General features: G+C 42.6%; 1 protein-coding gene across 2 annotated transcripts in view; it reads right to left on the bottom strand.

Moving 5' to 3' along the window:
* Positions 1 to 12,478, bottom strand: part of RHOBTB1 (Rho related BTB domain containing 1) — a 33,980-nt gene extending 21,502 nt beyond the window's left edge. The window contains exons 1-3 of one of the 2 annotated variants that reach the window (XM_056529887.1): positions 12,157 to 12,478; positions 1,723 to 1,924; positions 153 to 256 (exon numbers count right to left, since the gene is read on the bottom strand). In XM_056529887.1, the coding sequence (XP_056385862.1) occupies positions 153 to 256; positions 1,723 to 1,914 (296 nt within the window). In that variant the 5' untranslated portion in view covers positions 1,915 to 1,924; positions 12,157 to 12,478. The remainder of the gene's footprint in view (positions 1 to 152; positions 257 to 1,722; positions 1,925 to 12,156) is intronic. The other variant, XM_056529888.1, reaches the window with a different exon arrangement.
* Between the last annotated feature and the right edge of the window lie 119 nt (positions 12,479 to 12,597).

Below are 12,597 nucleotides of genomic sequence, written 5' to 3'. Positions count from 1 at the left end.
TGTATATCAGACATGCCTACTCTGCGAAATGAGATCCCAGTTTCTCATTTCAGCATTATTAAAGCTTGTAAAACCCATTATACTTTGGACACCGTCATATGTAACGTCGGTGTATATTGCTTGCTATGTATGGAGTAAGCACTAGTATTTACCTTCCATAGGCAAAACGCCTGTCCTTGTGATGATCCCCAAAGGTGTCCCACAGCCTGAGAGATACACTCACTTCATCAACAACGTCCCGGGAGCGTTCAAGGACCTTAAGAAAATATATAAATATAATAGCACGGGTTTAATGCTGCGGCAACCTCTCCGCCTGTTCACAAATTCTGCAGATTGTGCACTATTTCTGGTGTCATCACAAAATCTTTGCTGAAATGTAATACTCTGGATTAATATAGAATGGGATATTTCATGTTTGTGATTGCTGCTATACATTAGCTGGCAGAGTTTAAAGGGGCCGCTATATGCACAGTGAGCTGACTACAGCTGTGACATAAGCACATAAGAATTCGTCCATTGCTCTAATACTCAAAGGGGTACTCCGCCCCTAGACATCTTATCTCCTAACCAAAGCATAGGGGATAAGATGTCTGATTGTGGGGGTCCTGCCGCTGGGGACCCCCGCAATCTCCCTGCTGCACCTGGAATTCGTTTAGACCATAGGGTGCAGCGCCGGAGGCTCGTGACGTCACAGTCCGCCCGTTCTTGGCGTCACGGACAAGCCCCCCTCAATGCAAGTCTATGGGAGGGGCGTCACGCCCCCTCCCATAGACTTGCATTGAGGGGGTTTGGCTGTGATGTCACAGGAGGGACATGATCGTGACGTCACGAGCCTCCGCCCCGCTTCGCCAGTTATCCAGTATGGAACGAAGTTTGCTCCGTGCATCGGATGTCTGGGGGTGCCGCAGCCAAGATCGTGGGGGTCCCCAGCAATCACACATCTTATCCCCTATCCTTGGGACAGGGGATAAGATGTCTAGGGGCAGAGTACCCCTTTAATATGTCTGCACATAAAAAGTTAAATTGCTACCGCAATTGAACACAAATGAAGCCACACCTGGAAACGTCATAAAAGGCAAATTCAGTAATACAGTACAATGCCTAATAGCGATGTCAGCTTTCCTTCAAGGGGAGGCAGAATGGGGATGCAGCAGGTGTCCTGCTCCCAGTACATGTGCAATATATTGGACTGTTATCTTGACAATAGGAAACAAATATTTTTGGTGCAGTCAATAGAAAAAGTAGGCCATCATTACTGGTACGTCTTTTCAGAATACATGTGCTGTAGTCTGGATTTTGTTAACATTTATTGAACAGCAATCATGGGTAAAGTGACTCACCTACTGTCTCAAACTAAATTCTCCCAATATTATACTTATTTATGAATACAGTTCATTAGTATACAATTTAATATGGGTTTGTGCTTTCACAAATGTCTCTGTTATAATGCAACTTTATATAAGGTGTTACATTATGTTGTTTTTTTCTTCTAGCACAATTCTTCTATTTCCCTACAGTTAAATGGCAAAAGAATAAAAGGCTAAAAAAATCAAACAAGAAAATAGGAGAAATAGGAGAAGTGATGCAACCAATCTATCTTTTTCTTCAGACATATTAATGACTTCCATATAGATAGGAAAAGGAGAACTATGGTAACACGAGCCGTAGGTGAATGGTCAGAGTACTAGAAACATACAGATGCAGAATTCGACTGTCACTTACCTCTTGACATACTCGATACTGATCTATTGCCCATACTGTAGGTACGTGGGTGGCCAGCAGCTGGTATTGAGTTAACGTAGTGTTGCATGCTCTTGCGCAGATAAGCCGGGTTTTGCCCACTGCATTGTCTCCCACGACCACACACTTGATGGTTTCAACATTCGGTCTTTCGTAGTCCATATCAGTGTCCATTTATACAGCCCTAAGAAGGCAACAATTGTATAATAAGGAAATGGTATAATAATGGTACAGTAAGGCATGGACAAGCACTCCTAGCTTTCTGCAGTTACTCTACAACTAAAAGAGTAGGGTAATGTTCCTCCTATTTATACTGAAATGCCCTGAGCTTTTGAGTCATGGGTCACACCTGAACGAAATAAACATCAGCACACCACTTGTTTGCGCTAAACATAAACCAGTCTGTTTAAGGTGTATCTGGAATGTGGTTGATCTTCCTTATCATGACTGCATTTACATAAAATATATAGCATGATATGCATTATAGGCATATACAATAAGATTAGTTCAACCCCAGTAAGTATTTAAATTGATTCTTCACTTCCCTACTTATTAGAAAGGACTACTTCTTACTAAGCTGATCACAAAGTGCCTCTAAGCTGGGACTTCCAGTGACCGGCTGTAATGTGAGAAAATTTGGCAGTAACTGTTCCATTTTCCTGCAGCACCACCACAGGGGAAATAAAGCATTACACAATGCCCATTAACATCAATGAACAGCAGGACAAGATAGGTCATCCAAGAGACACTCTCCACTCTGCCCAAGACATTTGGATCCTGACTTGAAGACCCCCATATTATCATCTCAGAATTTACTAATAAAGTAAATAAAGTTGGCAACCACTTTAATAAACTTCCTGAGGTCAATAGCCTTTCTTCATCACAGATAAGGGCTCATATGTTTCATTAAAAGCAAGAAGAATTCATATTTTAATCAATAAAAAAGTAATGTGTAATTCATGAACTGGTCTACTACAATAGGAAATATTATAGAAACAACCACATAACACAATACAAATCCCCATGTAAACATTTTTAGGAGCATATCTGATCCATGCTATAAATAGTAACCCTTATAATAAAAATATCTTTTGAAAATGTTTTTGAGAAAAGCCATAACACAGTGAATTCAAGATAAAGGTTTGGAATGTGTAAGATGGCGCCAAATCCCAAAGAAGACCAATATGCCAAAAATATTTCTTAAAAACAATTTGGCTTTTATTGGTAACATATAGAAGGCATATATAGCACCCTTCTATATGTTGCCAATAAAAGCCAAATTGTTTTTAAGAAATATTTTTGGCATATTGGTCTTCTTTGGGATTTGGCGCCATCTTACACGTTCCAAACTTTTATCTTGATTTCTACTTGATTATACCGGTACCTGGAGGTCACGGTGAAGGACGCAGAGGCTGCCTTCCACCTTTCAGGACTACAAGCACCAGCGGATACAGGCTTGTGCCCTCAGCACCACTGTCCACGGTAAGGTGCAACATTTTTGTGCATACCTTGCTCTATCTTAATAATACTCCACTAGGAGCGCACCTCGGTTTTTTCTTTTCCAATTCTTCCCATAACACATTGAATATCACTTCAAACGCTGTACAGAGGATATATTTTGCTTGCCTTTCCTATAGACAATATTTCTGGGCTTTTACTGCAGTGCAGTAATTATATCTGTTAATTTTCTCCATATATTCCCATAGGAGAGATTACACCACCACAGCTTCTCTGCTTTCTAGTCTACGCATCTATTCTCAGAGCTTGTTAACCAGCACCAAGAGAAATTATGTTAATATTACAATGCCTTATGAGAGGCCATCTCTGTATGCTTTCTAGAAAACATGATCTGTACTTAATGTTCTAGAAAGAATGTAGTCAGTGTGTACAGTAAAAATAATAGCAGCATATGGCTGAAATATATCAAAGAGGAGTATTCAAGGTAAAAGATAAAAGGGTGTAGTGCTTGGAAGGGAGGCAATGAAACTAGAAATTGGCCTAATCATTCACTTGTTAAAAGGGAAGTAATTCTGACCCCCCTCAAGTTAGCCAGGTGTTTACTGGGAGTAGCATGGCCTCTCGCTGATCACCCAAATACACCAGAAATTGGCACGAATAATGGTTGTCTGTCCACAAAAAAGCTATAAGCAGGTGTAGATTTGTACCAACAGTTGCACCAAACCAAAATTTTAGAAGGCAACTAGTATGTATGTATGTAGACATTTAACATCTTTATAAAGACAGTGGGAAATGGCATTGTCCTTTTAAATGGGCATCATTGTAGGTGGGGCTTTCAGTAGTATGGCTTATTGCACTAATAAAGGTTTGTCACCATTACATACTCTATTATTCAATGATCAGCAAGGAACTTGTTCAGCTTAGGGCTGGGCGGTATACCGGTTCATACCGAATATCAAATTTTTTTTCCTCCACGATATGAATTTTAACCCATACCATAATACCAGTTTGGCCCCTCCCCATCGTGAATGAATTAAGAGCCGCAGCGTGCTGTCCCCACATTGGGGAACTAATCATATGTGACCCGCGAGCACTGTTCTGCCCCCCCCCCAATTATTTATTAGCCCAGCGCTGCACTGTCCACATCGGGGAACTGCTCACATATCACCCGCAAGCACTGCCCTCCTCGTCCTCCTGTTTGTTGCGGCCGCCAGCGCTGACACTCTATACCAGTGGTCTTCAACCTCCAGATGTTGCAAAACTATAACTCCCAGCATGCCATGTTGGGAGTTGTAGTTTTGCAACACCTGGAGGTCCGCAGATTGAAGACCACTGCTCCATACTGTATCCCTATGCCCAGGCTGCAAAAGGTAAACAAAATAAACTTTAACTCACCTTCCCCGTTAGTCCAGACCTGCTTCCCAGGGAATGGAACGTCGGACAGCCGTCAGCCAATCACCGGCCGCAGCGATGTTCCGCCTCGGCCGGTAATAGGTTGAGCCCACTGTCATGTAAGGAGCCGGCTTCTTACATGACAGTGGGCTCAGCCTATCACCGGCCGAGGCGGAACATCGCTACGGCCGGTGATAGGCTGATGGCTGTCCGATGTTCAAGTCCCCAGGAAGAGCGTAAGGCCAACGTAGGAACATGCGTTAAAGTTTATTTTTGTTTACCTTTTGCAGCCCGGGCATAGGGATACCGCACAATATAGAGTGTCAGCGCCGTCAACAAACAGGAGGATGAGGAGGGCAGCGCTTGTGGGTGACGTGAGTAGTACAGTGCAGTGCTGGGCTAATAATTAATTTGGGGGGGGGAATACCGTTATATACCATGGAACCGCCATAAGTTACAAAAATACCGCGATACACATATTTGGACATACCACCCAGCCCTAGTTCAGCTATATAATAACATAAGGTTTTAGAGGTTTACTATACAAGGAAGACACAGAAACATGCATAATAAAACTTATAATAAAACTGCCATAAAACAGACTAGAAACTAGAAACATTCATAATAAAACTGCCATAAAAGAGACTAAAGTTATTCACTAATAGACTAGTAAGCCTAGGGGTACCATCACAGTGTATGTCAGAATACTTTTATGATAGTATCCTGAGGTACACCAGCAGCAGAGACCCAAAACAGGGTGTGAATGCACCTTGCACCTGTCTCACGCTACCCTAAAATTGAAAAGCCGCTTACTATTAAATTGCAAACCAGTATTACAACTTATGTTTCCATTTCGTCAGGCTAGGAAAATCCTTGAAAGCAGGATGTTTGTTTATTCATTGAAAAAAGTAACAAAGCTAGAGAGCAAATGGTTTGTATTTCAGTGTACAGTGGTCCCTCAAGTTACAATATTAATTGGTTCCAGGACGACCATTGTATGTTGAAACCATTGTATGTTGAAACCATAACTCTATGGAAACCTGATAATTGGTCCTGAAACTACCAAAATGTCATCAAAAATAGGAAAAAAGTGAGGATTAAAGAAAAATAAGTAGATAACTAATATAGATAAAGCAAATCCTTACATATAAAAGATAGAAAGAGCTGCTGGGAGCTGTAAATCACTGTTTTTGTCAGTGTTTCCCAACCAGGGTGCCTCCAGCTGTTGCAAAACTACAACTCCCAGCATGCCCGGACAGCCAACGGCTGTCCGGGCATGCTGGGAGTTGTAGCTTTGCAACAGCTGGAGGCACTCGGGTTGGGAAACAATGGTTTATGTAGAGGACAGGAGCTTCTTTAGGGTCCTATACAGTACACACAGTGTCCCAAATGGAGCCGGCCTTACTTGGTGTCCAAAGGAGCAGCTAACCCTGGCACAGGTAAGGAATAGTACAGAACTTGTAGTTCCTCCCTGTACTGTAGGGGGCGCTACAAAACAGCCAGTCAGTGCATGTACTTCAGTAATACAGGTGATTTACCAGTAAAATGCCCATCCTGATTGGTCAGTTCCTCCAGTTGTGACAGGTATCACAGATCTGGACTGTGCGTAGCATTGTATGTTGAGTCAGGTTTCAAGTTACAATGGTCCAGAAAAAAACATTGTATGTTGAAACTATGAGCAAAAAGCAGGGAATGTCCAGCGTGGTAGGTTGCAAAACAGGATACTTTATTAGGACAAATGGTCAGCACATAAAACCAATGCGTTTCGGGTCAGACAGGACCCTTAGTCATGCTCAAAGTCTAAGGCCGGAGGCACTGCTCGCCAGTCCGTGCGGGGTGTGAGAGACGCAGCGGAGGTGAGCCGTCCTATCTACTTTATCCTATGTTGAAACTATTGTATGTTGAGGCCATTGTAAGTTGAGGGATTACTGTATAATAAATGGTTTGTATTTTAGTGTATAATAATTCTCAACTTTACTCGACTTGCTCATCACCTACTATAGTCCTATATATGGACTTTTCAGATGGATTACACAAGGACTTTATAGGAGAATGCATAACAAGCTGGTGGCTATGGAAGCACCATGCAACCACTTTGCATAATGTTTAGGGTAAATGGGTTGTGCTCTTTCATTTCCGCCTCCATATCAAAGTACAGATCCCAAAGTGTTGTACTTTATACTACATTTTGAAATAAATGCACAGCAACACTATTCCAGTCAAGTTCTCAAAACTATGTGGAGAATAAATTTTAAGGGGGTATTCTCATCTGCGACATTTAGGGCATACCCTGGGGTACCTCTGGGACATGCACCTCTTGAAATCAAGGGCCCCTGTTCCCCTCCGCCTTGCCTTAGGCAGCCAAAGAAAGAAACATGAAAACAGCTGAGCTGGCTACTTTTGCATAACTCCCATTCACGTTAATGTAAGTTATATAAAAAGCATTGCCTGCAGGGCTACAATGTTCATGAAACTTGCATTAAAGTCAACAGGAGTTACATAAACTGTGTAAAATAGCCTGTCTAGCTGTTTATGGCTTCCTGACCACCTTCAGACCTCACAACCATGCGGTAAAGCCTTTAATCCAGAGAAAGGTCCCATAGAAGGGAACCACATCTAGGAGACATTTATGGCATATCCTGTGGATACCCCTAAACATTTGATAAATAGGTATTAAAGGGGTATTCTCAACTCCAAAAGTTATTCCCTATCCACAGGATAAACGGATTGGTGGTATTGTTACCACTGGGAAACCAAATAAAAGATTGGAGGGCAGCTTACGTGCACAGCCATCGCTCCATTCATTCTCTATAGTGCTTCTGAAAACTGCTGAGCAACAAAGTTGGGAATACCCCTATAAACTTCAGTCATTTTTAGAATCTTGATAAAAGCATTCTTAATAATGAGATTAATAATAATATATCTCGCAGGACGTTTATTCTCAACAAGTTATCACACACTTTCCAGTCATTAAAGAAGGTACCAGGTAATTTCCAGACGCTGTGGGATGCCTTACCCAGTTATGACTCAAGATTTGTTACCCCCCCCCCAAAAAAAAAAAAAAAAAAAAGGAAACGACAGTAAAGAAATCAGCAGCATCCTCGGCTGTATATATATATATATATATATATATATATATATATACACACACACACACATACAGTATATATATATACACACACACCTTTGATTAAACCTATGCAGTACGTGTACATGAAGCCTTGGGCAAATATTTCAATTGGATTAAGGAACAAAATGTAATAGTTATACCTTGTGTAACATACTTTTACCATGTGACTTAAAAAGTACATATGGTTACTCTATAATCATGCCTTTAGAATACACTATTGATTATTGGAAAGTAGAAACAGCTTCAGTTTACTTACAAGAGACATTTTGGCCCATGTATCAATACTGTGGGGGAGATTTATCAAAACCTGTCCAGAGGAAAAGTTGCTGAGCTGCCCATAGCAACCAATCAGATTTCTTCTTAAATTTTTAACAGGCCTTTTCAAAAATGAAAGAAGAAATCTGATTGGCTGCTATGGGCCACTTTTCCTCTTGACAGGTTTTGATAAATATCCCCAACTATGTTTTTCTTATTCATGTGATACAGAATCTGGCCCATATTTTAGACCTGCCAAGTGACTATATCAGGTATACCAGAATATCCAACATCCTAGAACCTTTATTCCCCCAAAGCTGCCGGGAGACCCCTATATCCGTATAAGCCGACCCGAATATAAGCCGAGGCCCCTAATTTCACCCAAAAAACCTGGGAAAACGTACTGACTCGAGTATAAGCCTAGGGTGGGAAATACATCATTCCCCCTCTCATCATCCAGACCGACCCCTTTCATCATCCCCCATCATCATCACCCCCTGTCATCATCCACCCCCGTCATCATCACCCCCGTCAAATCCCCCCATTATAATCCAGACCCCCCCTGTCATCCTAGTCAATATCCCCCCTGTAATCATCCAGACCGCCCCCTCGTTGTCTACTTACCTCCCCAGTTCTCTCGGTCTTGTTGCCTAGTAGCTGCATGGACCGTCCGCATTCCAGTGGGGAGGGTGAGCTGGTTCGGGACGTCCATCTCCCCCGGACTAGCAATGCAGCGTCACTAGTTTCGGGGCCGGCCCGGAGCATAGAAGAGGGCCTCCCGGTGAAGATGGACTCACCCTCCCCACTGGAATGCAGACGGTCCCTGCAGCGAAGATGGACAGTACAGTATAGTACAGTCATCGATATCGTCTGGGTTGGAAAATTTTTATCTAATATATATGTGTGGTAGCCCAGTACGGGAGATGTTACCCCATACCCTTGCTGCCCTGTCAGGCAGCCTCCTTCAGTGTCCCCAGGGCCCCTTGCACCTGTTTCCCCCCTGTACATATGTCCTGCAGTGTATTGTATTATAAAATGTGTTGTATCTTTAAGAGTTATGTCATGCGATTGTTACCCAGGAGGTATCAGTGACCAGGTGATCCCAAGAGTGACCTATGGGCTACCTTCTAGTCTCCCCATATAAGCCTTGGGTGGAGCTTCTCTCTCTTCTGCTGAGGTCCAGTGCAGTCGCCTAGTGTGTGTGTCCAGAGTGTAGGAGGCCTCAAAGTCAAGTCCTGCAGCCACCATCAATTCAAGTAAGCTAAAGTCACAGCTTTATGAGTCAAGTCAAGTCAGTCCCTGTCATCTATCAAGTCAGTGTGGTCTGCATTCAATTGTCCAGTCCTACTACAAGTCCCAGCAAACCCTTAAGGTCTCCGAGTCACTGGTCATCTCCTTGGGCCCTGGCTGAACTGTATAGACTTTACCAACTGTCCACCATCAGTAAAGCTACCGTTGTCTGTAACTTGGCGTCAAAGTCTTTATTGCGCCCGTGCCTAGCCCAGGATCCAGCGGTATACCTTTGAGTGGTTTTAGGCTAAACGACGCCCTGGCATCACGAATACAAGGGGTTCATGCCATCTGCCCCTAGGGTAACAACATCTGCACTCATCACACCCCGCTACCACATATGGCTAGGTTTAGTGCAGTGTTTCCCAACCAGGTGACCTCCGGTGTTGCAAAAGTACAACTTCTAGCACTCCCGAAGAGCCTTTGGCTGTTCGGGCATGCTGGGAGTTGTAGTTTTCTAACACCTGAAAGCACCCTGGTTGGGCAACACTAAGCTAGAGAGCTCTAGGTTCCTAGCATATGTTGTGGTATTAGCTGTCAGACAAGGATGTCTAGACATGCTGGTATTTGCAGTCCGATTGCACATTTCTATTATACGGAACAATTTATGAGAGATACAGGCAGGCACAAGGACTGCAAATACCAGCATGTCTAGACAGCCTAGACTGACAGCTAATACCACCACATATGTTGCAACCTATAGACCTCTAGCTCAGCGTTTCCCAACCAGGGTGCCTCCAGCTGTGGCAAAACTACAACTCCCAGCTTGCTCGGACAGCCTTCGGCTGTCCGAGCATGCTGGGAGTTGTAGTTTTGCCACAGCTGGAGGCACCCTGGTTGGTAACAGTAATGTGAAACAAGACTTCTGGATATATAACACACTGGAACATGTACCTGCTTAACCAGTAGATACAGTAAGTAATAAAGTAGTAGTAGTAAAGTTATTCACCTGTATATCCAGTATGGGACGACAAAAAAACCCCACAATAAATCAGACTGTCAGCGCAGAAGGATTTTTTGATGGTCTTGAGTGAATTGTCAGTGGCGACCAACCTCTGATCGTGCCATTTACCCACGTTGCTTCAGGTCTCATTGGACAAAGGCTGCTCCCTGAACAGGACGCAGTCGATAACTGTACTGAGGCTGAACTTTACTAGACAACAAGACAAATATGTAGGCTCGGATCCAGTCATAGGAAGCAACATCCCATCCCTCGCCGTGACTCACACCTCCAGATGACAAATACTGGGAGATTACAGGTGTGCCCGCTACCTAGTCAGCACCTGAGTACAATGTGCAGCGCCCAGGCTTTAGCTATTAAATAATAGACGTAGTGTAGAGTAACACTCATACAGTACATTCTGGACATATTTTCATTGTGTATGTATTATTGACGGCGGATACGGGTGGCATTTTATGGGATAATAAAATATACAAACTGCAGCACGTGTATAAATATGACACAACCACATACAGTATGTACAATAAAATGAATTGCACTATGAGTGCGTCGTCTATATACCGACCTAAATATCCTAGCTATTTTTGCCCTAAGACAAAACTGTCATAGACGCTTCACATACAAGTACACGCTGCAACATTTTGAGTTATGCTCCTCCGATACACACCTATTGGTTCGATTTCACACTAAATAGCTTTTTTAGATAGTACTGTATATATAAATATACTGTATATAAATGTGTAAAGGTAGATATGATCATATTCCTTGATGAACACGGACGCTATTTTTAAACAATCATATGGCAGGTTTCTGCGCCTCAAGCCCCCTCACGCCTTCCTACAGAATGGTTGTCACAGCAACACACAACACACTCCATAGACACAACACAGCCCAAGCCTCGGAATAACGCTGCCGTTCAGTGTACACAAAGACAATTTATAGCACACTCTCACCCAAACATACACATGCATATTAGAACTGATCTGCAAAGCAGGGTGCAGCCATGTCAGGGTTAAATGCCAAATTACAGCGTCCACTAAAAAAAAAAAAAAAAAAAAACACAACACAAAGCCTCATTACATCCGCCTTGATCTGCTTTATTTCCTGGCTGTACTGATCATGCCTCTCCCTCGCTTGTGTTACCTTATTTCAATGTGCAGCACATCAAACGACCACACTGATCACAGAGCACAGGCATCCAGGCGACACATAGCGGTGCATGCAGAGATCATGCCTACTGTACATGCATGTGCTGCATCATGCTTTTGACACACACAGGTCTATCTGCAATGCCAGAGTTAAATGACCTGGCATTGTAGCTGGCAACATGGGTTCCCATGTGACTCCCAGCAACATCTGCATGAGTTTGCATGTTCTTCCCATGTTCTTAGGTAAACTGGCTTTAGGAATTGAAGAAATGTTATCCAGAGCCTGATAATAGTGCAATGAAATTGGGAGCTTCAATGGAGGAGATGATCCAATATTATAAGTGCATTGTGTGTACAACACTGCATCATATGTTGGTGCTATGTAAATTAAAGACTATATATATTATTATAAGTGCATTGTGTGTACAACACTGCATAATATGTTGGTGCTATGTAAATTAGAGACTATATATATTATTATTATTATTATAAGGGCATTGTGTGTACAACACTGCATAATATGTTGGTGCTATGTAAATTAGAGACTATATATATATTATTATTATTATTATAAGGGCATTGTGTGTGCAACACTGCATAATATGTTGGTGCTATGTAAATTAAAGACTATATATATTATTATTATAAGTGCATTGTGTGTACAACACTGCATAATATGTTGGTGCTATGTAAATTAGAGACTATATATATATATATATATATATATATATATATATCTGCACACATACCCATATGAGATGTCACCCACTATAGATACTGACCTGGTGTGTTCTCCTCCCTGGCACACTTGTTCTCCCCCAGCTTCCAGCTCACTATTGTTCTCCAGTGCTCGCTTGGAAGGATGGAGGTGCCAGGCTAAGACTAGGCACAAGTTTGCAGAGCACCATAGCTCGATGTCATTGTCTTCTTTCTTTGCGATGACATTCCCTACCCCTATCCATCTTAAGGGACGATCTTGACCCTTTTAAGCATCTCCACCCCCTTTTTTTTTTCTTTTAATCTCCACCCTCCAGCAGACACTTTAGGAAAGAAAAAAAAACGTGAATTGAGAAGCGCAGGGCTGTGAAGCCGACCTCCAGCTGCAGCAGCTTCACTTCGTGACGTCAGCGCCTTGCCGTTCTATTTATATCCGTCCGATTGGATTTCATTCATGAAAAACAAGGAGCGTTCTAAGCAGTGAAGCGCGCGGCCGGGGTGAGGAG

This window comes from Hyla sarda, chromosome 7, assembly GCF_029499605.1.
Source record: "Hyla sarda isolate aHylSar1 chromosome 7, aHylSar1.hap1, whole genome shotgun sequence".
Taxonomy (NCBI): domain Eukaryota; kingdom Metazoa; phylum Chordata; class Amphibia; order Anura; family Hylidae; genus Hyla; species Hyla sarda.
This window is presented reverse-complemented; position numbering and strand designations above follow the sequence as displayed.